The sequence below is a fragment of the Anolis sagrei genome, chromosome 10 (genome assembly GCF_037176765.1).
Source record: "Anolis sagrei isolate rAnoSag1 chromosome 10, rAnoSag1.mat, whole genome shotgun sequence".
Lineage (NCBI taxonomy): Eukaryota > Metazoa > Chordata > Lepidosauria > Squamata > Dactyloidae > Anolis > Anolis sagrei.
Window position 1 is genome coordinate 19,946,793 of NC_090030.1, and position 27,351 is coordinate 19,974,143.

Here is a 27,351-nt window from a genome sequence, read left to right on the forward strand (position 1 = left end):
GGAGATAAGCCGGGCGGCGATTGGGCGGCGCTGCGGCCAATGAGAGGAGCGGGGTGGTTACCATGGCGACGCCGAGACGCGGAAGCAGAGCTGGGAGCCGCCATGGCTGCAGTGGAGCCGGAGCTAAACATTGGGGAAGGTTTGCTGGCGCTGGCCACGTTGCTCTCTGCCCCACCGGAGGGTCCCCAGGAGGAGGAGGAGGGGGAGGCCTCTTCCTCGCCGGGAAGGAGCCTGGGTCCCGGGCACATTGGGGCCCCAAAGGCGGAGGTGGGGCCCACAGGTGAGTTCCTCAGGGCTAGGCCATCATTCAAGCCGATCCCTAGCAGAAATCACGAATACAGGCAGTCCCCGAGTTACAGACATCTGACTTGCAAATGACTCATAGTTCAGGACGGGGTAACACAACAGAAATGGGAAGAAATGTATTCCTAGGAAGGGAAATTTATTTATTTATTTATTTCATTGGTATACCGCAGTTTCTCAGCCCGTAGGCGACTCAACGCGGTTAACAACAGGAGCAAAAATTCAATGCAACATCATACAAACCATTTAAAAACAATTAACACAATAATATACTAAGTAATCACACACTCATGAAATAGTTTATTTACTTACTTATTTACTTACGACATTTATATGCCGCCCTTCTTACCCCGAAGGGGACTCAGAGCGGCTTACAAGATATATATTGTCCCACCCTGGTCATTCCACAGATATATAAAGCCTTTTTCCTACTTCCAACAGACCTCACTACCTCTGAGGACCAGAACACAACAAGTAACTTGAAATGGTGTTTATTGTTGACAATAAGTTCACTTTCCTAGGCACAAACTTGATGTTTCAACAGGGAAAATCACTTTATAAACCTAGGAGTTGTAAGATGAGAAGCTTTTCCTGTTCCCTCTCTCAAACCACAACCCCAGTTCAGTGGCCTAAGTTGAAGGACAAGACCTTCCTATGGTACCAAAGAACCGGAATGAAGGCGCCTGAGATCTTCACAATTCCATTCAGGGCGGTCTGAAAACAAAGAATAAGACTCTGGGGTAAAAACCTAAGAGTTGAGGATGCTTGCCATAGATGCAGGCGAAACAGCAGGAGAGAATGCCTTTAGACCATGGCCATATAGCCCGAAAAAACCTACAACAACCCAGTGATTCTGGGCACTAAAGCCTTCGACAATACAATCTGTTGTTGTTCATTTGTTCAGTCGTTTCCGACTCTTTGTGACCTCATGGACCAGCCCACAACGTCACCACCCCCAGCTCCTTCAAGGTCAATCCAGTCACTTCAAGGCTACCATCCATCCATCTTGCCCTTGGTTGGCCCCTCTTCCTTTTTCCTTCCATTTTCCCCAGCATCATTGTCTTCTCTGAGGTTTCCTGTCTTCTCATTTTGTGGCCAAAGTACTTCATCTTGGCGTCAAATATCCTTCCCTCCAATGAGCAGTCAAGCTTTATTTCTTGAAGTATGGACAGGCACAATTGGTGGGGATGAGAGAGAGAGCCTTTTCGGTGGTGGCCCCTCAACTCTGGAACTCACTCCCTAAGGATATCAGGCAGGCCCCAACCCTGGCAGTTTTCAGGAGGAGCTTGAAGACGTGGTTGTTCCAGTGTGCCTTCCCGGATTAACGATCCCATAGCACTTTGTCCCTTTAAAGCACTTTACATTTTTTAGGTCTGCTCATATGTCTCTCCACAAATGCCACTATCACCTTTTCGTCCATGTTTAGCACTATTTCCAATTTTAATTTTACATTTGGCCTTCCCATAGTTTTAATTGTATGTTGTCTTATTGATAATGTTATATGTTTATGTTTTATTTTAATTGCTTGTATTGTTGTGTTCGGGCTCGGCCTCATGTAAGCCGCACCGAGTCCCTTGGGGAGATGGTAGCGGGGTACAAATAAAGTGTTATTATTAATATTATTATTATTGGATCTTCTCACTGTCCAAGGCACTCTCAGAATTTTTCTCCAGCAACAAAGTTCCAAAGCATCTGTCTTCCTTCACTCAGTCTTCCCTATGGTCCAGCTCTCACATCCATAGGTGACTATGGGGAATACCATTGCTTTAACTATGCGGATCTTCATTGCCAGTGTGATATCTCTACTCTTCACTATTTTATCGAAAATTGACATTGCTCTCCTCCCAAGAAGTAAGCGTCTCCTGATTTCCTGGCTGCAGTCTGAGTCTGCAGTTATATTTGCACCTAGAAATGCAAAGTCTGTCACTGCCTGTACATTTCCCCCCTGTATTTCCCAGTTGTCAATCATTCTTGTTGCCATAATCTTGGTTTTTTTTTTTTTTGTTTTACTGCAACTCAGCTTTTGCGCTTTCTCCTTTCACCTTGATTAGAAGGCTCCTCAGCTCCTCCTCACTTTCAGCCATCAAAGTTGTGTCATCTGCATATCTAAGGTTGTTAATGTTTCTTCCAGCAATTTTCACCCCAGCCTTGCATTCGTCAAGCCCCGCACATTGCATGATGTGTTCTGCATACAAGTTGAATAGGTTGGGTGAGAGTATACAAGCCTGCCGTATGCCTTTCCCAATCTTGAACCCGTCTGTTGTTCCATGGTCAGTTCTGACTGTTGCTACTTGGTCCTTATACAGATTCTTCAGGAGAGAGACAAGGTGATTTGGTATGCCCATACCACCAAGAACTTGCCACAATTTATTATGATCCACACAGTCAAAGGCTTTAAAATAGTCAATAAAACATAAATAGATGTTTTTCTGAAACTCCCTGCCTTTCTCCATTATCCAGTGGATATTGGCAATTTGGTCTCCTGTTCCTCTGCCTTTTCTAAACCCAGCTTGTACATCTGGCAACTCTCGCTTCATGTATTGCTGGAGTCTTCATTGCAGGGTCTTGAGCATTACCTTTCTGACAGTAGAAATAAGGGCCACTGTACGGAAGTTTGAGCATTCTTTAGCATTTCCCTTTTTTGGTATGGGGATATAAGTTGATTTTTTTCCAGTCTGATGGCCATTCTTGTGTTTTCCATATTTGCTGGCATATGGCATGCATCACCTTGACAGCATGCTCTTTCAAGATTTTAAACAGTTCAGCTGGGATCCCGTCATCTCCTGCTGCCTTGTTGTTAGCAATGCTTCTTAAGGCCCATTCAACCTCACTCCTCAGGATGTCTGGTTCCAATTCATGCACCACACTGTCAAAACTATCCTCGATATTATCCCCAACCCTTGTTCCCACAACAAGCCACATTTTCCAAAAACTCCACATGGGATATTAACCCCTATGTGATCCAAAGCTAAATATAAATATATATTTGCCTGGAGTTACACTTAAAAATGTAAGTGCGCCGACTTACAATCAAATACAATTTAAGAACAAGAACCTCTCTTGTTCATAAGTTGGGGCTGCCTGGTACGTAAGGTTGTGTGAGTTTTCTGGACTGTATGGTCATGTTCCAGAAGCATTCTCTCCTGACGTTTCACCCACATCTATGGCAGGCATCCTCAGAGGTTGTGAGGTCTGTTGGAAAGTAAGCAAGTGGGGTTTATGTATCTGTGGAATATCCAGGGTGGGAGAAAGAACTCTTGTCTGTCTGGGGCAAGTGTGAATGTTGCAGTTGGCCACCTTGATGAGCATTGAATGGCCTTTCAGCTTCAAAGTCTGGCTGCTTCTTGCCTGGGAGAATCCTTTGTTGGGAGGTGTTTCTTTCTTTGGACTACAGCCCCACAACCCCCAGCTTCTCCCTCCTTGCTCTGCCTGACCCTAACTAGAAGAAAAGTTGTTTGGGATCACAATTTCGCAGGCTTCAGAAAGGTTTCTTTTTTGGACTGCAGTCCTCAGAATCTGCTTGAAAAAGAGTTCACAATTGTCTCAAAGAGACAGGAGTTCTTTCTCCCACTCTGGACATTCCACAGATATATAAACCTTACCTGCCTAGTTTTCAACCAACCTCACAACCTCTGAGAATGCCTGCCATAGATGAGGGAGAAACATCAGAAGAGAATGCTTCTGGAACATGGCCATACAGCCCAGAAAACTCACAGCAACCCAGTCATTCCAACCATGAAAGCCTATGACAACACATTGCCTGTACACAGAACAAAGATCAAAATACAGTAGTAGTAATAACAACAACAACAACAACAACAACAACAACAAGGACAACTCCCATGTTACAGCACCTCCACTGGCTGCCAATTGGCTTCCAGGTTAAATAGAAAGTGCTGGTTATTACCTATAAAGCCCTAAACAGTCAGAACAGGCTGTTCTCTCCTTTAAGAAGCCCTTAAAAACATATTTTGTACATTGGCCTTTGGAAAGGAAGATGATTAGCTTTTATTGCTTTTTATCTTGCCTGACAATGCTGACAGTGATTATAGTTTCTTAACTTGCTGGAGAGCCACATTTTTATACAGATTTTATCAGCCTGTGGTGTTATTTATGAGGTTGATTGACTACATGTTTTAGATTTAGTTGTTTTATTGGTTTATTTTTAGCTGTTCTTTTTAACTGTTTGTTTTTAACTGTCTGTTTTAATGTTTTATTGTGTTATTGCACATGGCATTGAATGTTGGCAATTTTTAACCTTTGAAAGCTGCCCAGAGTCCCTTCAGGGACAGAGGGCAGATTAGAAATAAATAAGAATCCAAAGAGGGGAGACATGGGGCGGGAGGGGGGGGGGGCAGGGAGAAGAGACTATAATAAGGAGATGAAATGAATAAGATATGAAATAGAAATAGAATAAGCAGGGTCAAATTCAAGGTGCCGGTTTGAACCTATAAAGCCCTGCACAACTTCGGTCCAGGTTATTTGAGACACCGTGTCCCCTTATACAGGCCGGGTAGACCTCTCAAGGTCTAGTAAGTAGACCCTGATTTCAACACAGTTCCTGGCCAACGTGCACTTAAAAACCACTAGAGAAGGGAGACTCTTGGGGTTTTGGAAAATGACATTCATAACTGGGTTGTTGTAGGTTTTTTCGGGCTATATGGCCATTTTCTAGAGGCATTCTCTCCTGACGTTTCTCGTGCATCTATGGCAAGCATCCTCAGAGGTAGTCATGTCTGTTGGAAACTAGGCAAGTGAGGTTTATATATCTGTGGAATGACCAGGGTAGAACAAAGGACTGCTGGAGCTAGGTTTGTGGCACACATGTTTCAACTGACCACCTTGATTAGCATTTGATGGCCTGGCAGTGCCTGGGGCAATCTTTTGTTGAGAGCCTTCGACAATACATTGAGATTCATAACCTTTTGGAAAAACACATTTTGGGGATCATAACTTTTTAGAGAAAGGCCAAAAACCCTTTAGCATAGAATCTTCTCCTGTGGTGGTAGTAGTAGTAGTAGTAGTAGTAGTAGTAATAACAACAACAACAACAACAACAGTTCCTGGGAAAAATTGAGAGCCAAATTGACAAAGAAAAAACATGGCTGTGGCTCACAAATGGAACTTTGAAAAAGGAGACGGATGGCCTGATTCTGGCAGCCCAAGAACAAGCCATTAGAACCAATGCCATCAAAGCCAGAATTGAAAAATTGGCAACAGATCCCAAATGTAGACTCTGCAAGGAAGCAGATGAAACAATAGATCACATCCTCAGCTGCTTCAAGAAGATCGCACAGACACACTACAAGCAGAGGCATAACACCGTTGCTCGGATGATCCATTGGAATGTGTGCCACAAATGCCATCTGCCTGTGACAAAGGACTGGTGGGATCACTAGCCAGAAAAAGTTACAGAAAATAAACACATCATGCTATTCTGGGACTTCTGGATTCAGACAGACAGAGTTTTGGAGCACAATACTCCTGACCTCACGATCATGTTAAAAAACAAAGTATAGATTGTTGATGTTGCAATCCCAGGTGACAGCAGGATTTCAGAGAAACAACTGGAAAAGATGACATGATGTGAGGATTTAAAGATGGAACTGCAAAGCCAGTAAAGGTGGTCCCAGTGGTGATCAGCCACTTTACTAGGATCTGAACGCATTATTCGCTGATACATCACGTAGTCCTAGACACTTGGGAAATGTCCGACGTGTGATCCAATACAACAGCCAGCAGAGTGATCCTGTCTGCTGTGGACTCATTTTGTTGTGTTTCAAATCTATATAAATAAAAGTGTAATGTTCGTTTGTGAGATTAACATAACTCAAAAACCACTGGATGAATTGACATGAAATTTGGACACTACACCCCTAACAGACCAATGAGTGACCATAACTCATAGACCTCTCCCAAAATATAGCGGAAAGGACTTAAAACCCAAAAAACTAAATAATGGTACAGCTCATGTGTGAAAACGACAGCTCCCAGCATCCCCTAGACCAGGCCCTTTCGGGGAGGAGGATGCTCCAAAGGCACTGCTCCCAAGCTGCAAGCTTGCTTCTTCTTGGATTTCTTTGAGAGCATCCCAATCAATACATATTTCTTATTCCTGGACTGTAACTCCCAGCAATCCTCCAGATAGATAAAATATAGAGATTAGACAGAGATAGATAGTAGGTAGATACATCAATCAGGAGGATTGCTGGAAGTTGCAGTCCAAGAATAGGTAGAGAAGGAAGAAAGGGGAGAAAGAAAAAGGGAAAGGAAGGAAGGAAAGAGATAAGAAAGGAAGGAAGAAGGAAAGAAAGGGAAGGAAAGAGGGAGGGAGGAAAGGAAAGAAGAAAGGAGAGAAAGAAAGAAGGAAAGAGAAAGGGAGGGAAGGCTGGCCACAGCAATGCATTATGGGTACATCTAGTAATAGTAATAATAATAATAATAATAATAATAATAATAATAATAATAGCTTTATTTATAACCTGCCCTATCTCTCCAAGGGGACTTAGGGCAGTTTCCAAACAAAAAGTAGCAAACATTCAGTGCCATAATGAAAACAAAAACCAAATCAAACTGATGAATCAAACAACAGCAATATAAACTTATAGTAACTAACCAAAAGTAAGCAAATTAAAGCAAAATAATTAATTAAAAAGCATAATAAAATCTCATCAAACACATTTACGTTGTCATAAAATCTAACATTAGTTCATTAACAGTGTAAAATGATTTAAAACCACCAACAGAGTCAGGGTGGGTTTCCAGCATCCAAATGAGGTTGTATATTAAGATAATTTAGTCCTCCTCTCTGTAGGTTGAAGCACAAAGATGGGTTTTTTAAAGTGTTTTTGAAGAAGAGGAGAGAGGAGGCTGTTTTTATTTATTTGGAGAGAGAGTTGTAGAGGCGAGGGGCGATCACGGAGAAGGCCCCCTCTCATTCCCACCAACTGCGCTTTAAACCGAGGTGGGGATGAGAGCAGGTCCTCTTCCACAGATCACAGTGTCTGTGATGGTTTACATGCAGAGATGCAGTTAGTCAAATAGCCTGGTCCCAAACTATTTAGGGCTTTAAAGGTAATAACCAGCACTTTATATTTAGCCCAGTAATGAACCAGCAGTCAATGGAGCTGCTGTAGAAGGTGATTGGTTCTCTCCCTATATGGCACCCGTTAGTAACTTGGCTGCTGATCTCTGAACAAATTGAAGCTTGGTTCAATTCTATCATGCTATTTGATTGTAGGTGAACTATAAATCCCAGCAACTACAACTCCCAAAAGACAAAATCAAATTTTTGAGTCAAGGACATACCATTGGGTTATTAGGTGTATTGTGTCCAAATTTGGTGTCAATTCTTTGAGGGGTTTTTGAGTTATGTTAGTCCCACAAGTGAACATTACATTTTTATTTATATAGATTGTCATTGTATGTTGTTTTTTTGTATTGCTGTATTGTTGGGCTTGGCCTTTGGGAAATAGTGGCAGGGTATAAATAAAGATGACGATGATGATGATGATGGGCTCCCAGCCTTGTTTCAGAGGTTGCTTGGGGCTGTGATTGTGCTGTGAGGGGATTGTGGGCAGCCGCCTGTTGGGGCACAGGGGCTGTGTGTTTTGGAATGGCAGGGAAACTGGTCTCCTCCCTCCCTCGGTCCTTCTCTCCTTCCCAGCTGCTGCTCAAGTGCAAGTGAAGCCTGGAAATACCAAAGGGATCTGGAGTGCAGATGAGGTGCCAGAAGGGTCCCAATATGACGATCCCTGGGACCCCCGGGAGCAGCCTGAGTAAGTACATCCAAGCAGGCAGACTTTTGGTGTATTATTTATTTATTTAAAACATTTCTATTCTGCCCTTCTCACCCCGAAGGGGACTCAGGGCGGAGCACAGCATATACACAGCTAACATTCAATGCCAGGACACAAATTCACATACAATACATAAACATTAAAAAACATTTATCAAAATATTAAAATACAGCATTTCAAATCGTCCTAGTCATCCACGTCAAATCATCTTTTCTATTGCCGCTTTATTGCCCTGTCCCGAAAGCTTGGTCCCACAGCCAAGTTTTTACCATCCTTCTAAAGGACAGGAGGGAGGGGGCCGACCTGATCTCACCAGGAAGGGAGTTCCATAGCCGGAGAGCAATCACCGAGAAGGCCCTGTCTCTCATCCCCACCAATCGTGTCTGTGACAATGGCGGGACGGAAAGCAGGGCCTCCCTGGAGGATCTTAATCTCTGTGATGGTTCATAGGGGGAGATGCATTCAGACAGGTAATTTGGGCCGGGGGCCATATAAGGCTTTATAGGCCAAAGCCAGCACTTTGAATTGTGCCCAGTAGCAAACTGGCAGCCAGTGGAGCTGGCGTAACATGGGAGTTGAATGCCCCCTGTATGCCGCCCCAGTTATTAACCTGGCTGTCTCTCGTTGGAATATTTGAAGCTTCCGAGCAGTCTTCAAAGGCGTTGCAGTAGTCTATCCTAGATGTAACAAGAGCGTGGACCACTGTGGCCAAGTCTGACTTCCCAAGGTACGGGCGCAGCTGGCGCACAAGTTTTAATTGTGCGAATGCTCCCCTGGCCACCACTTCAACCTGGGATTCCAGGCACAGTGATGAATCCAGAACTCCCAAGCTGCAAACCTGTGCCTTCAAGGGGAGTGTGACCCCATCCAGCACAGGTTTGCGACCCTATACTCTGTTCGGCCTTGCGACTGACCAGGAGGACCTCTGTCTTGTCTGGATTCAACTTCAATTTGTTCGCCCTCATCCAGACCGTCACAGCGGCCAGGCACCAGTTCAGGACTTGGACAGCCTCCTTAGCATCTGAAATGAGTGATAGAGTTGAACGTCATTTGTGTAGTCGAAAACTCTGGATGATCTCACCCAGCGGCTTCACGTAGATGTTAAACAACATGTGGGACAATACTGAGCCCTGCGGTACCCCACAGGACAATGGCTGTGGGGCCGAGCATGAGTCCCCAGCAACACCTTCTGGGTATGACCCTCCAGGAAGGACTGGAGCCATTGCAGAACTGTACCTCCAAGACCCATCCCCGCAAGGCGCCCCAGAAGGATACTGTGGTCTACAGTATCGAAGGCCGCTGAGAGGTCCAGGAGAACCAACAGGGACACACTCCCCCTGTTGAGCTCTCTGCGGAGATCATCCACTAAGGCGACCATGGCTGTCTCAGCTGTCTCAGTTCCATGTCCTGGTCTGAAACCCGACTGCGACGGATCCAGATAATCAGTTTCGTCCAAGAACCCCTGGAGCTGTGTATATATGTCTGTGTATGGGGCCCCATCAGGGAAGCTTTACTAGTAGTTTTTCATGCAATTGTGAAAATTGCTAATACAATCATATTTATATGTGTTAGGAAAAATTTCCCAAAATAACAGTATTTTAAAAAGATATTAAAAGGATACTTGGTAGAGCATTCAGCTCACAGCAAGCAAAAGCAATATATGATGGCTGTAAATAATCCTTGAGCTTAAGGAAGCAAGATGCAGAGTTCAATCTTATCAGTATCAAAAAGGTTTATTGAAGCGTAAGAACTACATTTCTTGGTGGAAAAGGATTGGGTGTACGCTTTCTCTCTAACTCCACGACGTCTGAGTTCAAACAAAAGGAAACATCTCTAAAGACTACATTTTCCCATTCACACACTCAAGCTGGATCTACACTGCCCTACATCCCAGGATGTGACCCCAGATTATCTGCTTTGAACTGGATTATATGAGTCTATACTGCCAGATAATCTGGTATAAGAAGATAATCTGGGATCAGCTACTGGTATATAGGGCAGTGTAGATCCAGCCTCAGAAAGAAAAGGGGGTGAATGAAGGCATGACCAGGAGGTCAAAGGAAGAGGCTTCCTGAAGAATTTATTCTACGTCATCTATTAGGATGGGATGAGAAAGGATTGAGAGTTAGACAAAACAGAACAACAACAAGTATCCAGAAATGAGGGGGGTGGAATTTCCTCAGTCTTACTTAATTCTATCTATCTGCTTCTCATTGAGGTCTACAGGCACAGTCTGGCTTTACGCTGGCGGTCATGGAACTGAAACAGCCTTGGTCACCTTAGTGGATTTTTTTTTTAATCATGTCAGTGACTTGAGAAACTGCAAGTCGCTTCTGGTGTGAGAGAATTGGCCGTCTGCAAGGACGTTGCCCAGGGGACGCCTGGATGATTTGATGTTTTTATCATCCTTGTGGGAGGCTTCTCTCATGTCCCCGCATGAGGAGCTGGAGCTGATAGAGGGAGCTCATCCGCCTCTCCCTGGATTCGAACCTGCGACCTGTCGGTCTTCAGTCCTGCCAGCACAGGGGTTTAACCCACTGCGCCACCGGGGGCTCCACCTGCATAGGGAACTTGACAGGGGGAGTGTATTCCTGTTGATTCTTCTGGAGCTCTCAGCAGCCTTCGATACCATACACCATAGTATCCTTCTGAGACGTCTCACAGGAAAGGAGCTTGGAGGTACTCTTCTGCAGTGGCTCTGGTCCTTCCTGGAGGGCCATTCCTGAAGGTGTTGTTGGGCTCACTGCCATTGTCCTGTGTGGTCCTACAGGGTTCAGTACTATCCCCCATGTTGTTTAACATCTACATGAAGCCACTGGGAGAGATCATCATGCAGAGTTTTGGAGGTATACAGATGACGTTAAACTCTATCACTCCTTTCCACTGACTGCTAAGGAGGCTGTTCAGGTCCTGAACCAGTGTTCAGCAGCTGTGATGGTCTGGTTGGGGGCAAACAAATTGAAACTGAATCCAGACAAGACAGAGGTACTTCTGGTCAGTTGCAAGGCTGAACAGGGTATAGGGTTACGGCCTCTGCTGGACGGGGTTTCACTCCCCCTGAAGATGCAGTTTGCAGCTTGGGAGTTCTCCTGGACTCATCACTGAGCCTGGAACCCCAGGTCTTGGTGGCGGCCAGGGGAGCAATCACACAATTAAAACTTACGTACCAGCTGTACCCATACCTTGGGAAGTCAGACATAGTCAGTAGTCCACGCTCTGGTTACATCCCAAATAGACTACTGCAACGTGCTCTATGTGGGGTTGCCTTTGAAGACTGTTCAGAAACTTCAAATGATCCAACAGACAGCTGCCGGGTTGCTCACTGGAGCTGCGTACAGGGAGCATACAACCCCCCTGTTACGTCAGCTTTACTGGCTGCCAGTCTGCTTCCGAGCACAATGCCTATAAAGCCTAAATGGTTCTGGCCCAGGCTACCTGTCTGAATGCACCTCCCTCTATGGACCACTTCAGAGATTAAGATTTTCTATGGAGGCCCTGCACCTGGTCTACCTCCTTTACAGGCGCGACTGGTGGGGATGAGGGACAGAGCCTTCTCAGTGGTGGCCCTTCAGCTGTGGAACTCCCTCCCCAGCAACATTAGAGCAGCTCCCACCCTCCTGGCCTTCAGAAGGAAAGTGAAAACCTGGCTTTGGGCTCAAGCCTTTGGATATTAACTATAGTCCAATTATAGTTACAGAATATGTGCAATGATTTTTTAACAGCCCCGGATTACGATTGTGGATGACGAGATTTTAATAGTGAATGCAATGTTTTTATATGTTTTAATGTGATTTAATTTTAATTTTAACTTAGAATCATAGAATCATAGAGTTGGAAGAGACCTCATGGGCCATCCAGTCCACCCCCCTGCCAAGAAGCAGGAATATTGCATTCAAAGCATCCCTGACAGATGGCCATCTAGCCTCTGTTTAAAAACCTCCAAAGAAGGAGCCTCCACCACACTCAGGGGCAGAGAGTTCCATTGCTGAACGGCTCTCACAGTCAGGAAGTCCTTCCTCATGTTCAGATGGAATCTCCTTTCTCGTAGTTTGAAACCATTGTTCCACGTTCTAGTCTCCAGGGAAGCAGAAAACAAGCTTGCTCCCTCCTCCGTGTGACTTCCTCTCACATATTTATACATGGCTATCATATCTCCTTTCAGCCTTTTCTTCTTCAGGCTAAACATGCCCAGCTCCTTAAGCCGCTCCTCATAGGGCTTGTTCCCCAGACCCTTGATCATTTTAGTCGCTCTCCTCTGGACACATACTTAAATGTATTTTAATTGTATGTTGTTCAAAGGCATTGAATAGTTGCCTATATGTAAAGCCGCAATTGAGTCCCGTTTGGGGTAGAGAAAGGCAATATATAAATAGAATAAATAAACAAATAGCTGTGACCACAAGCAGACAAATTCACCCGGCTTCAAAGTGGGACTCAAGAAACCTGCATGAAGCCTCTCCTTATGAACGGACTCAGCCAAGGCCTGCCTGCAGCCCCCAAACACTTGTTTGCATTCTTAAGAGACCATGGCCAAAGGGTCTTCCTCCCTGAATGCAAGGTCTCCCTGTTCATCTTCTGCCAGGTTTTTGTCCTGCCTCAGTAGCATTGCTACCAAATCTCTAGATAAGGCTCTGGAGCCTGCTCAGCCTTCCAGTGATTTTGGGGAAATAACTCAATTTGTTTTGCTCAATTATATTAGGCACATTACATGCTCAAAATACCATCTTCGGTCATGTTTTTTTTTTTTCATTTCTTGAAAAACGGGAAAAAGGGAACATGCAGTTCCTAAATTTGCTGCGTTCTGAATTAGACAAATTAGCTTGGAGGGGGAGAAAAATCAATGGCTGCCAAATGGAAAATAATTAAAATTGGTTGGAAAAGCTCTACTGTGCCCAGCCTCCCTCCCAGGAGGTATTAGGAACAGGCAGTTGGGGTGGGAGGGGCGTGCAGCCAGAAAGAAAGAGGTTGCCAAAGAGTTGCCAGGCAGCTGCTTGTGCGAAGCCTCCTCCTCCTCAGAAGCCCTGCTCCCCATGGCTTCCTTGTGTTTTAGTGGCTCCTGGAGGCAGGAGAGGCTGCTCCTGGGGGGAGTCTGGGGGCTGCCAGGCTGTGGAATGAGCAGCAGGAGTGAAAAAGTGAAGGGGAGGAAGTCTTCAGGCTCTTGTGTGCGGTATGTCCACAAAAGATGGTTTCGACTTGCTGTCTCCCACAGATATGAAGTCCTGTTCAAGCAGCAGGTGGGGCCAGAGGACATGTTCCTGGGCATGAGCCGAAAGGATCCTTCCACAGCTTGCTGCGAGGACATGCTGGTGAGGAGCAAGCAGTACAAACCTCCGTCTCCCAGCATGCACACAGGCAGAACCACACTCAGACCCACAGGGAGGCTTCCCCTTGGCTTCCAAGGGCCCAAACCTTCATGGCCATTTCCTCACCATTCACCACAGAAGCCCTTGGAACAGAATCCCCTGAGTGCACACCTGCCATGCTGCCCTTCCCCAGAGTCTGTGATATTCCGAACACCTCCACTTCAGCACCATCGGGAGATGCTCTCCCACCTTCATGGATACCATAATAATAATAATAATAATAATAATAATAATAATAATAATAATGTATTGTCGGCTTTCATGGCTGGAATCACTAGGTTCTTGTGGGTTTTTTCGGGCTATAGGGCCATGTTCTAGAGGCATTTCTCCTGACGTTTCGCCTGCATCTATGGCAAGCATCCTCAGAGGTAGTGAGGTCTGTTGGAAATAGGACAATGGGTTTATATATCTGTGGAATGGCTGGGGTGGGGCAAAGAGCTCTTCTCTGGTAGAGCTAGGTGTGAATGTTTCAACTGACCACCTTCATTAGCATTTGAAGGCCTGCCTGAGCCTGGGAAAATCTCCTGTTGAGTGGTGTTAATAATAATAATAATAATTTATGAGGAAAAACAACAGGAAAAACTCAGCCGCTATCAAGACCTCAAAATCAAACTACAACAGCTCTGGCATAAACCAGTACAGGTGGTCCCAGTGGTCATTGGTGCACTGGGTGCTGTGCCAAAAGATCTCAGCCGGCATTTGGAAACAATAAACATCAACAAAATCACGATCTGTCAACTGCAAAAGGCCAGCTTACTTGGATCTGTGCACATCATCCGAAAATACATCACTCAGTCCTAGACGTTTGGGAAGTGTTCAACTTGTCATTTTGTGATACGAAATCCAGCATATAGATCTCATTTGCTGGGACATTCTGTGCTTTTGTGTCAATAATAATAATAATAAACTTTATTTATACCCCGCCACCATCTCCCCCCAGTGGGGACTCGAGCGGCTTACATGAGGCCAAGCCCGAACAATTACAATACAATAAGATACAAATTGCAATAAAATAAACAAAATAACATTAAAGTAAAAAACATAGAAGCATATATAAATATACACAAAACACTTTTTTTAAAAAAAGAAAGCGGTAAAGAAAACATAATGACAGTGAGCGGGCCGCATGTACATAAAATAATTTAAAAACTCAGGGTGTGATAAAGGGGCAGAACTATTTGTAATCATCCCCTGGGTCTGTGGGTACAGACTGGCCAAAGCTACCAAGACCCCCTTTTGATTCTGAGCTCTTAGGCTCAAAAATAATCCTCAGTTGGGGTGATTCCACCATAAATATTACAGAGTACCAGAAATAAACTTCATAACCAGCAGAAACTTACATGTGATGAGCTGGGATAAGCTTCTATTCCTTAGGATGACACAGGATTGCAGAATCAGAACTTCAAGTCCAAAAATATTTATTGAAGTAAAAGAAATACATTCTAGATAGAAAACGTCTTGAAGCTAACTAGCTTACCAAATCTCATCTTAGAGGTAGAAGGGTAAAAAGTAAAAAAAAAAAAAATCCATGCAGTTACATTTTGCCTAAAGAGAGAGGCAAAATGTGCATCCTCATTGGAAGGAAGAAAAGGCAGAAGAGACAATGGTGGTGAATGGCCACATGGCCAGCCCAGGGCAATAATAATACCTTTAAAAAGGAAGTTTCCTCATAGAGATTCCATTGCTACATCTTCAAAGGGGAGAAGACAGTGGATAGCAGGAGGAAGAAAGACAAAGCCCTTTTGGTAAACATGCATAGGAATGTGGGGAAAGAATCCCTCAGCCTAATCCTATCTGTAGTCTATCTACTCAATAATGTCTGGAAGCTTGGTGACACAAGAGGCTTGTTTATTTGTAATATTTCTTGTATTTTATTTTATTTTTATATTTTATTGTTGTATTCTCATGTTGTACATTTGCATTGTTGTACAGCTGGGCTTGGCCTCATGTAAGCTGCCCCGTGTCCCCTTGGAGACATGGTGGCGGAGTATAAATAAAGTTATTATTATTATTATTATTATTATTATTATTATTATTATTATGCAGATTAGGGATGAAACGCAACTGGTTCCCTGGGCGGGACCTGTTTTTGCCTTTTTTGGCCTAAGGCTCCCGCACCGATCTTGCCGTTGGGCCCAGGATGGGATAGGGATGGCAGGAGGGCAAATCCAGCCTAGGAGGGGCAACCCAGGAGGTTTGATTTACCTGTCTAGTTTGCTGCCTCTATCTTTCGATTCAGATCAAGATCAAGCTGCCAGGCACGAAGGCTTCAGACATCACTCTTGACATCCAGGAAAAAGTTTTGGATCTCCGGAGCCCACAGAAGTAAGTGGAGGAAGAGAAACCTTTATCCCACAGCCCTTCCTACTAAGAGTCTCTTGTCACTCCAGTGGCTTTACACAGGGGACCACTGACTCTCTTGAGTGGCCTTTGTGACACCAATTGGAGACTTCAGGATCCTTGGCATGAAGTGCTAGCCTCAGGCTCTCAGCGTGGCTTCTATGGCAGTGTTTCTCAACCTGGGAGTTGGGATTCCTGGGGGGGGGGGGGAGGGTTGCAAGGGGGCTTCAGGGGGATTGCCAGAGACCATCAGAAAACATATATTACTGATGGTCTTAGGAACTGCTTTGGCAGAGAAAGGTGAAGATCTCTCCTCCTGTTCTTCTCTTCTTTTCTGGAAACAAACGGTAAATCGTCCCACCAAAAGCACTCTTTGTGCTGTGATTGGCTAAGCTCTCAGCTAAGGGGAGGGCTGTTTCTGAGACTCTGAGCCAGGAGGGGAGAGCAGACATGCTCGGCACATGGCAACGTGGTACACATGTGCGGGTGAAGGGGAGTGTGTGGGGCTGGAGGGAGACTCGCGTCAGTGAGTCCCTTGTAGGCATGGGCATTCTGTGTGGGAAGTTAGCCCCAATTCTATCGTTGGTGGAGTTCAGAATGCTCTTTGATTGTAGGTGAACAATAAATCCCAGCAACTGCAACTCCCAAATGTCTAGGTCTATTTTCTCCAAACTCCAACAGTGTTCAGATTTGAGCATATTGAGTATTTGTGCCAAATTTGGTCCAGATCCATCATTGTTTGAGTCCACAGTGCTCTCTGAATGTCGGTGAACTACAACTCCAAAATTCAAGGTATTTTTTGTTGGTCATGGGAGTTCTGTATACTAAGTTTGGTTCCATTCCACCATTGGTGGGGTTCAGTATGCTCTTTGATTGTAGGTGAACTATAAATCCCAGCAACTACAACTCCCAAATGACAAAATCAATCCCCCCAAACCCTAGCAGTATTCAAATTTGGGTGTATCAGGGTATGTGTCCCAAATTGGGTCCAGTGAATGAAAATACATCCTGCCTATCAGATATTTACATCACAACTCATAACAGTAGCAAATTTAGAGTCATGAGGTAGCAACAAAAATAATTTTATGGTTGGGAGTCCCCACAACATGAGGAACTCTATTAAGGGGCTGCGGCATTACTAAGCTTGAGAAATACTGTCCTATGGTGAATGTGCACTTCTGGCTATTCCATTTGTGACGGTCCTTTCCCCAGGAAGCTCCTCCTGCACCTGCCTCATCCCGTGGACGCCGAGAGTGGGAGGGCCTGTTTCCTCCAAGAAAAAGGGCTGCTGGAAGTCACCTTGAGGATGAAACGGGAGCTTGATTTCATTAACTTTGCCTGAAGAAGAAGGGAGCCAAACCCAGCAAGGGTGTGGGGCTCCAAAGGCCAAGGAAGATCTCAGTTTAGTACTGAAGAGCAGTGCTGTTTCCATGTCTTCTCTTCTTACCCGTCCTGCTGTGTGGCTCCTGGTGTGGCTCCTGGATTGTCCCAGTCTAGAGTAGGGGGCATTGTGCCTTTGGGTGGCCATTGTTCTCCCTCCCTCCCTCAACTCTGCATTGGAAATCTTCCTGTGTGAACTTTCAGCCTCATGCAACCTTTGCTTCAACTCAGCTGCTGCTCTTAACAAGGACAAGGGGGGGGGGGGGCAGGCCTGTGCCTTTGAGGATAGTGGGGGGGGGGGGGGGAATCCTCACTGTCCCCAGGATTGCTGTGTTTTTTGTTCTGAGAAATCCTAAATCCTTATTTCTCCAGTTTTGGTGTTTGTTGGATAGATAAACAAATTATTTTCCTTCTTTTCCTAAAGTGTGTGTGTGTGTGGATCCCTTCCCTTGAGTGCCATGTATCACTATCTTTCGGAGGCAATCTACTCAAAGAAGCAGAAATAGGGACTTTCTTCGAGTTGAGAGCTGAACATAGTCCTTCTCCAGGGAGAACCAATGGGAGGAGGCACATCAGGCTTCATGGCCCCCAGAACTGGACTGAAATCTGAGGCAGAAACAGGGAAGGGCAATATGCAAGATGAAGAGGGGCAAAGTGGCCTGCTATGGTCCAGGATGCCAGAGTGGGTGAGGAACATGGGCATTGCCAAGTGTTAGGCTCAAAAATAACCCTCAGTTGCTGTGATTCCGCCATAAATATAGCAGAGTACCAGAAGTAAACTTCATAACCAGCAGAAATGTACGTGCGGCAAACTAGGATAAGCTTCTATTTCTTAGCATGGCACAGGATTGAAGAGTCAGAACTTTAAGTTCAAAAGTATTTGTTGGGGAATCTGAGCTGTGAGGCTCAAAACTAACCCTCGGTTGGGGTGATTCCACTACAAATATAGCAGAGTACCAGAAGTACTTGTTGACCGAAAGCTCGTAGGTTCGATTCCGGGGAGCGGCGTGAGCTTCCGCTGTCAGCCCTAATTTCTGCCAACCTAGCAGTTCGAAAACATGCAAATGTGAGTAGATCAATAGGTACCACTCCGGCGGGAAGTTAATGGTGCTCCATGCAGTCATGCCAGCCACATGACCTTGGAGGTGTCTACGGACAACACCGGCTCTTCGGCTTAGAAATGGAGATGAGCACCACACCCCAGAGTCAGACATGACTGGACTTAATGTCAGGGGACAACCTTTACTAGAAGTAAACTTCATAACCAGCAGAAAGTATTAGTTGAAGTAAAAGAAATACATTCTTGATCGAAAAATCTTGGAGCGAACTAGCTTACTAAATCTCATCTTCTAAGATGGTAAAAGGTAAAAAAGTAAAAAATAAAAATCCATGCAGCTACATTTTGCCTAAAGAGAGAGGCAAAATGTGCCTCCTCACTGGAAGGAAGAAAAGGCAGAAGAAACATTGATGGTGAATAGTTACATGGCCAAGCCCAGGGAAATAAAAGTACCTTTTATAAGGAAGTTCCCTCACAGAGATTCCATTGCTACATCTTCAAAGGGGGAGGGCACATTGGCAAGGAGGAAGAGTAAAGACAAAGCCCTTTTTGGTAAACATGCGGAAAAGGGGGCGGAGGAATTCCCCAGCCTAATCCTATGTCTAGTCTAGCTACTCATTGAGGACTGGAGACTAGGTACTCATTGAGACTGGATGACACAAGAGACTTGTGTAGTCCAGGGATGAAACCCAACAGTATTTATTGAAGTAAAAGAAATACATTATTGATAGAAAAGGTCTTGGAGCTAATTAGTTTACTAAATTTCATCTTCTAAAGAGGTAAAAGGGTAAAAAGTCCATGCAGCCACATTTTGCCCAGATAGAGGCAAAATGTGCATCATCATAGGTAGAAAGAAAAGCAGAAGAGACTGGAAAAATGGCGAAAAGCCACATGACCAGTCCAGGGCAATAAAAATACTGTTAAAAAGGAAGTTCCCTCTCCGAATTCCAATGCTACATCATCAAAGGGTAGGAGACAGTGGCAAGGAGGAAGAGTAAAGACAAAACCCTTTTGAGAAACATGCATAGGAAGGTGGAGGGGAGAATCCTTCAGCCTAATCTTATCTCTAGCTACTCATTGAGGTCTGGAAACTTGAGACTTGTGCAGTCCAGGGATGAAACCCAACACTATTCCTCATGTCTACAGCAGAAATCGGGACACAGTGGTCCGGGACCAGAGCTTGCTCCTTGGTGAATGCCAATGTGGCGAAGGGCAGCAGCCATAGAAGAAGGGAATTGGGCATGGGGTGGGCAGGTAGTCTTTACAGACTTCCACTCCTTTGGGGGAATCTTCCTGGAAAGGAAAGAACGATAGCCTTCTTGGCTTGAGCGAGTCACTACTTTGTGCCACATAATTCCCTCTCTGTCATCTGGGCACAGCAGCAGCCTGGTACCAGAGGTGGCAGTGACGGAACTGGAGTTGCCACAGCTGTCTTCACCAGCTTCGCCAGGTGCAAGAATGCTTGCTTTGCAGAGAGCCTGGCTGCCACTTTGCTGATGAAACAATCAGGAGGCCTTGAACAAAACAGAATGAAATAGTAAGAGAAAAGCTCATGCAGCGCTGCTGCTCATTACGCCATCTTGCCCATTCCTCTGTGGCGGGGGGGGGGGGGTGGCTCCCTCCATCGCTTGCTTGGCATCTGCTTTCTGGGTCCTCTGCTGCATTCCTTGGTAGGCTCTGCAATGCTTTCGGAAAGGCGAGACCATGACAAACACCACTTTCAGGGGCTGCCTGTCTCCATGAGGCCATACAGAGGGTCTGGCGACATGTGAGATTGGAGGGCATGGCAGTCCATGCATGTGCTTCAACTGGAGATGGGAGCTACAGCAAAGGAGGCCTAGCTGGCTTGTGTCCCCTGTTCCCCCTGCAGCCCCTTCTTTTCATGGAATAGTGGGAGCTTCTTCAGCTTGGCAAGCCAACTCTGAGCAGCAGGGAACAGAAGGAGACCCCTCCCACTGCTGGGCTGAGACACCCCCCCCCCAAATACTAGGCTATCATCGGAACGGGGGGGGGGGGGGCTTCTGAGGCTGAAGTGACTCCCATTTGCCAGTCCACTGTTCTAGAAAGAAAAGGTCTTGGAGCTAACTAGCTTACTAAATCTCATCTTCTAAAGAGATAAAAGGGTAAAAAGTACATGCAGCTACATTTTGCCTTGGGGTCTGCCTTACAGTCTTCTGTGGCCGCCTGGGACACCGATGGCAGAAGATGCCAGTGGTTGAAGACCCCAAAGGGAGGGGCAGGGGGCTGCAAATGGTATTGCTGGAACATCAATGGCAACTGCAGCGTAGCTGTTCTCGCTCAGATACATCTCCAGGGACTGGATGTGCAGAATGGCGGAAATGAGCTCCTTTAACAGCTCCTTTAATGGCTGGACAAGATGTTCAGAAGTTTTGCATCACGTCAAGCCCTCTTGGTTTTGTGTGTGTGTGTGAGAGAGAGAGAGTTTAACTGAGGATTCAAAGGCAGGCAAAGGCCCCACTTACGGCCAAGTATCTAGAAATGCAGGAATGTGTGTATAGTGGGGGGGGGGGGGGGGACCGGCACTGCTCAGCCTCTTTCATTCCCAATCCTTGAAGCACAGCATAGCAGAATGGAGACCCCAGTGGTGCTGGCAGGACTACTGGCTGAAAGGTTGACGGTTCAAATTCAGCGAGTGGGGTGAGCTCCCATCTGTCAGCTCCAGCTTCTCATGCGGTGACATGAGACATGGTAAAACATCCAGGCATCCCCTGGGCAACGGTTCAAATGCAGAGAGCAGGGTGAGCTCCCATCTGTCAGCTCCAGCTTCTCATGCAGGGACATGAGACATGGTAAAACATCCAGGTGTCCCCTGGGCAACGGGGGAGGCACCGGCACTGCTGAGCCTCTTTCATTCCCAATCCCTGAAGCACAGCATAGCAGAATGGAGAACCCAGTGGTGCTGGCAGGACTACTGGCTAAAGGGTTGACGGTTCAAATCCAGGGAGTGGGGTGAGCTCCCATCTGTCAGCTCCAGCTTCTCATGTGGGGACATGAGAGAAGCGTTCCACAGGATGGTAAAACATCCAGGCATCCCCAGGGCAACGCTTCAAATGCAGAGAGCAGGGTGAGCTCCCATCTGTCAGCTCCAGCTTCTCATGCGGGGACATGAGACATGGTAAAACATCCAGGCTTCCCCTGGGCAACGGTTCAAATGCAGAGAGCAGGGTGAGCTCCCATCTGTCAGCTCCAGCTTCTCATGCGGGGACATGAGAGATAGTAAAACACCCAGGCGTCCCCTGGGCAACATCCTTGCAGAATGTATGCCTTTGGGTTGCTTTTTCAAGTCCATTTTGCAGCAGGAGGAACTGTGCAGCACATTCTAACATACTGCCTTATTCCGTTTAATTGTTGATTTATCCGTCTCTCTGTGTCCTCAAGGGACCCCAAGGCAGCACATTCAGTGCTATATAAAGGTAAGTGCTGTATGTTGAAAACATTCTAAGAACGAGAGCCCAAAATAGCACAAAACTGCTGTTGATTCTTAGATACCTGGATGAGATACCAGGGTGGTTGGAAATACCAGTTCACAATGCCTGCAGGACTGGGAAACCAAGAGGACTAGTGGTGCTGGTAGTAGGAATCGCAGTTCAACGAGAAAACAAAGCAGAAAACCAATTGTTTTCCAATATAACCTGAGAAGGGAAGCAAGGTTGAGCCCCAATGGCCTGACCTGGGGTGGCTTCTAGAGGAGATGCGACACAGCTTCAAGTGAGGCACAATGGAGGAAGGAGAGGAAAGAGGGAGCACCCCCAGGCGCATGCGTGTGCAGAGGTCTGTCCATCGACCGACCAGCCAGCCAGGTGGCAGAACAAAATAATGGATGGCCTCCCTGCTGCCGATTCACAATGACTTTGAGGCCCGGCTATTCATTGAGGTGACTGGAGTAATAACACAATTCATTCCAGCCGCCGTCCCGCTGAAACAGATGGCTTTAATAATGGTTAATGTGTGAAGAGGAATGGGCCTTTCAGGGTGACAGTGAGGCTGGATCAGGAGGAGGGCCCGGGGAGAGGGAGGAAGGCAGCCCTCCATGTCTGTAGCACAATACTGTGCCCCATTGCACACATACCCAACCCACTGCTCAAACTGAGCCACAACAGTCATCCACAAACCATGGGTCCCTAGGTAAAAGTAAAAGATAAAGGTAAAGATAAAGGTTTTCCCTTGATATTAAGTCTAGTTGTGTCCGACTCTGTGGGGTGGTGCTCATTTATTTATTTATTTATTTCTCGCACTTCTACCCCGCCCTTCTCAACCCCCGAGGGGGGACTCAGGGCGGCTTACAAAAAGGCACAATTCGATGCCGGCACAACAACAAGGTAAAAAATAAAACATATAAACAGTAATTAAAACAATCCATTATATATCACAATCCCTAAAAACAATCTAGTGCTCAACGTTTACCAGCTAAGAGTCCGTAAATTCAAATTCCACATTGTCCAATCCATCAATTCTAGTCGTCGCTTGTCCCTTATCTATCCGCCAGGTTACCTGAAGGCCTGGTCCCAAATCCATGTTTTTAATTTCCTTCTAAAGGAGAGGAGGGATGTCGATGACCTAATTTCCCCGGGGAGTGAGTTCCACAGGTGAGGGGCCACCACCGAGAAGGCCTTGCTCCTCGTCCCCACCAATCTCACTTGTGATAGAGGTGGGGCCGAGAGCAGGGCCTCCCCAGAAGATCTTAAACTCCGAGGCGGGACATAGAAGGAGATGCGTTCAGACAGATACGCTGGACCGGAACCATATAGGGTTTTGTAGGTCAAAACCAGCACTTTGAATTGAGCTCGGAATTGGATCAGCAGCCAGTGGAGCTGACATAACAGAGGGGTGGTATGCTCCCTGTATGACGCTCCGGTGAGTAATCTAGCTGCCGCCCGCTAGACTAATTGAAGTTTCTGAACAGTCTTCAAAGACAACCCCACATAGAGTGCGTTGCAGTAATCTATTCGGGATGTAACGAGAGTGTGGATCACTGTGGCCAGATCAGACTTCCCAAGGTACGGGCGCAACTCTCCTTCTAAGCCAAAGAGCCAGCATTGTCCGTAGACACCTCCAAGGTCATGTGACTGGCATGAGTGCACAGAGTGCTGTTACCTTCCCACAGAAGCGGTACCTAGTGATCTACTCTCATTTGTATGTTTTTGAACTGCTAGGTTGGCAGAAGCTGGGGCTAACAGTGGGAGCTCACCACACTCCTCGAATTAAAAAACCCAACTGCTGCACTATAGATAGAGCTAATATGCCCAGGAGGCCCTAGGCACCCTGTCCCACTGCCTTCTGGCAGCGAAAGTGGGTGGGCCTTTGCACCCAGGGCATCTGATGGGTTTCCTCCTTAATTGGGGCTCTTGCATGGCCTCTATGGATTTTCCTTCCAGAAGAGCAGCTTTATCAAGCAGGATAGGAGGGCCATTTCTGTTGTCTCCTAGCAAGAGAAGCCCATGTACTTCTCCTCCTCCTCCTTGCTTCTGTTTTAGAGAAAGAAATATTTGTGTTTAATTAGAGCTGCCCAGAGGGACCGGCGCAGGCAGGCAAATTAAAGATGGGGATTAATATAAAAGGGGAGGCAGCAAAAAACCCAACAACTACAAGATTGTTAAAGCTAACTAAAGGCAGGCCAGTCTCTGGGAGAAGCCTGTGGTTACATGCACATGTAAAAGGTAATAATAACAACAACAACAACAACAACACAATCCAGAGCAGAAGAGAAAACTGGCTAAAGGAGGCTCTCCATGGACAGTTCCTGGGAAAAATGGAGAGCCAAATTGACAAAGAAAACACATTGATGTGGCTCACAAATGGAACTCTCAAAAAGGAGATGGAGGGCCTGATTCTGGCAGCCCAAGAACAAGCCATTCGAACCAATGCCATCAAAGCCAGAATGGAAAAGTCAATGACAGATCCCAAATGTAGACTCTGCAAGGAAGCAGATGAAACAATAGATCACATCCTCAGCTGCTGCAAGAAGATCGTGCAGACAGACTACAAGCAGAGGCATAACACCGTTGCTCAGATGATTCATTGGAACTTGTGCCACTAATAACAACTGCCTGCGACAAAGAACTGGTGGGATCACAAGCCGGAAAAAGTTACAGAGAATGAACACGTCAAGCTACTTTGGGATTTCCGAATTCAGACAGAGTTTTGGAGCACAATACTCCTGACCTCACGATCATGTTAAAAAACAAAGTATGGATTGTCGATGTTGCAATCCCAGGTGACAGCACGATTGAAGAGACCAACTGGAAAAGCTGACACAATATGGGGATTTAAAGATCAAACTGCAAAGACTCTTGCACAAGCCAGTCAAGATGGTCCCAGTGGTGATTGGCACACTGGGTGCAGTGCCTAAAGACCTTGGCCTGTAGTTAAACACAATTGGTACTGACAAAATTACCATCTGCCAGCTGCAGAAGGCCGCCTTACTAGGATTTGCATGCATTATTCACTGATACATCACATAGTCCTAGACACTTGGGAATTGTCCAACGTGTGATCCGATACAACACCCAGCAGAGTGTCTGCTGTGGACTCATCTTGTTGTGTTTCAAATAATAATAATAATAATAACAACAACAACAACAACAACAACAACTTTATTTTTGTACCCCGCCTCCATCTCTCCGAAGGTACTCAGGGCAGTTTACATGGAGACAATCCCAATCAACATAGTTAAAATATAACACACTAAATGTACATAAAACATCATCCTAAAAAAAAATATAAAACAAACAACAACATAACACAATATAAAAACAACCACCGAGCAAACAACCAATGGCGTGAGAACCCACTTACAAACGCACCGCCAAGACACCAGGCTTGGAGGATCATCATCATCAGGCTACAAGGGATTGCCTAAGTAGTTAAGTAAGTTTCTGGGCTCGGGTGGGCTGTGTAGATCAGTTGTGAGGGCAGGGCTGATGGCTAAAGTTTAAAAGCTAGATGACAAAATTAGGAATGGAGGACAATTTCTTTTCTTCGTGTCAGGAGCGACTTGAGAAACTGCAAGTCGCTTCTGGTGAGAGAATTGGCCGTCTGCAAGGACATTGCCCAGGGGATACCCAGATGTTTGTGGGAGGCTTTTCTATGAGCTGGAGCTGAGAGAGGGAGCTCATCTGCGCTCTCCCCGGATTCAAACCACCAACCTGTCGATCTTTAGTCCTGCTGGCACAAGGGTTTAACCCACTGCACCACTGGGGGCAATATGAAATACAGCATTGTGTCTCTGGGTAAGGAACAGTAGTAAAGTAAAATAACTATGTAGATTTTGGGTCACAGCTGGGGCCCAAAATTATCTGGGAAACTGTCCAATCAAAAGTACAGTACAACATCCACATTTTTAGATCTTTATGGAAGGTGGGCAGGATGGGTGCCAGCCTAGTTTCTCTTGGGAGAGAGTTCTAGAGCCAGGGGAGCCACCACCGAGAAGGCCCTCCCTCATCTCACACTCAGGGAGGGAGAGAAGAGCCTCCCCAGAAGATCTTAGAGATTATGCAGATTCATGGGGGAAGATGCGGTCACAAAGATAGGCACGTCCCAAACTGTTTAGGCCTTTATAGTTTATAACCTGCACCTTAAATTGAGACCGGAAACTTATGGACATCCAGTAGAGCTGTTTGAACAGAGGGGTTGACCACTCCTTGTACATGCATACACACACAACCCTCTCTTCCTCTGAAACTTGAGTGCCACCCAAGCCTTCTCCTGGTGGGGACCACTAAAGAAAGAGGAATGCTCTTGTCAATTGCTACAGAAAGGAATTGATAACCTTAATTAAAAAGCAAAGCGGCTTCTCCAGAGTGCCTCCTGCTGTGGCTGTTGGGTACGCCTGCGACTGCCAGACCATTCAAGTGGGAGAAGGCAATTACTGAGCTGGAGTCTGGCCAGGGCAGTGGGAAGCAAGCCCCCCCTCAGAGTCTGGGTCAGCAAATAGAACACCCCCCACCATCACCCCCAGCCCCAGGGCCAAGAGTCCAGCACTGCTAGCAGGCAGCCAAGGTGAGGAGGGCTGCTCTAGCATAGAGAGGCCAAGCCCGTTCCCTGGGAGCTGCCCTTTGGTCCTGGCACACACGCTAAGAGGGGGCAGACTTGATGAGGACCTGCCTATCATAGACTAAACTAATAGACTACTGCAACACGCTCTACATGGGGCTGCCTTTGAAGACTGTTCGGACGCCTCAACTAGTCCAATGTGCAGCAGCCAGATTGCTCACCGGAGCGGCGTACAGGGAGCATATTGCACCTCTGCTATGCCAGGTCCACTGGCTGCCAGTATGCTACTGAACACAATTCAAAGTGCTGGCCTTAGCCTATAATTCCCTGAGTAGTTCTGGCCCAGCTTGCCTGTCTGAATGTATATCCCACTATGAACCATTGCAAAGGTTAAGATCATTGGGGGAGGCACTGCTCTCAGTCCCACCATCCTTGCAAACGCGACTGGTGGGATGAGAGACAAGGCCTTCTCAATGGTGGCCCCTCATCTGGGGAACTCTCTCCTGGGTGACATGAGATCAGCCCCTTCCTTCCTGTCCTTTAGGGAAAAACTTAAAACATGGTTGTGGGACCAAGCGTTCGAATATAGATGCATCAACCAAGAATGAGAATGATTCTATGTGACCGATAATGGATTGACCTGGATTATGATTGTGAACTTGTGTGATTTTAAATGAATGTGTGAATATTTGATGTTTTAACTAATTGTTTTAATTATAACTGCTATTAATAAATTTGTGTGATGGCATCAAATGGCTGCCTGTTGTGAAGCCTCCCTGAGTCCCCGCTCAGGGGTGATAGGGATGGGATACAAATATGCAAAGTAAATAAATAAATCAAAAGAGATGCAAGACCCAGAACAAGGGTCGAAGGCAAGTGTGAATGTTGACATTGACCAGCTTGATTGACCAGCTGCAAGACCAAGAACAAGCCATGAGAGTCAAGACAGAGAGGAAAAGTGTTCTTACCATACACCAAGGGAACCACTGACCGCATAGGGAAGCTGATGAAGAAACACAACCTACAAACTATCTACAGACACACTAAGAAAATCCAACAAATGTTCCATTCAGCAAAGGACAAGAGGGATCCTCTC

At 46.1% G+C, this 27,351-nt stretch overlaps 1 protein-coding gene across 1 annotated transcript; it reads left to right on the top strand.

The window, feature by feature from the left end:
* Positions 1–78: 78 nt before the first annotated feature.
* On the top strand, positions 79–17,430 carry DNAAF6 (dynein axonemal assembly factor 6). Its single transcript, XM_060756535.2, has 5 exons — positions 79–280; positions 7,970–8,081; positions 13,312–13,408; positions 15,705–15,790; positions 17,018–17,430. Exons 1-5 carry the CDS (start codon positions 103–105, stop codon positions 17,145–17,147), a joined length of 603 nt encoding a protein of 200 aa, XP_060612518.2. The 5' UTR covers positions 79–102; the 3' UTR covers positions 17,148–17,430.
* The last annotated feature ends 9,921 nt before the right edge of the window (positions 17,431–27,351 follow it).

Coding starts and splice junctions, on each gene's coding strand:
- DNAAF6 (XM_060756535.2), top strand. CDS start 103: ATGGCTGCAGTGGAGCCGGAGCTAAACATTGGGGAAGGTTTGCTGGCG. Junction 281..7,969: donor GGCGGAGGTGGGGCCCACAG/GTGAGTTCCTCA, acceptor TCTCCTTCCCAG/CTGCTGCTCAAGTGCAAGTG. Junction 13,409..15,704: donor CTTGCTGCGAGGACATGCTG/GTGAGGAGCAAG, acceptor CTTTCGATTCAG/ATCAAGATCAAGCTGCCAGG.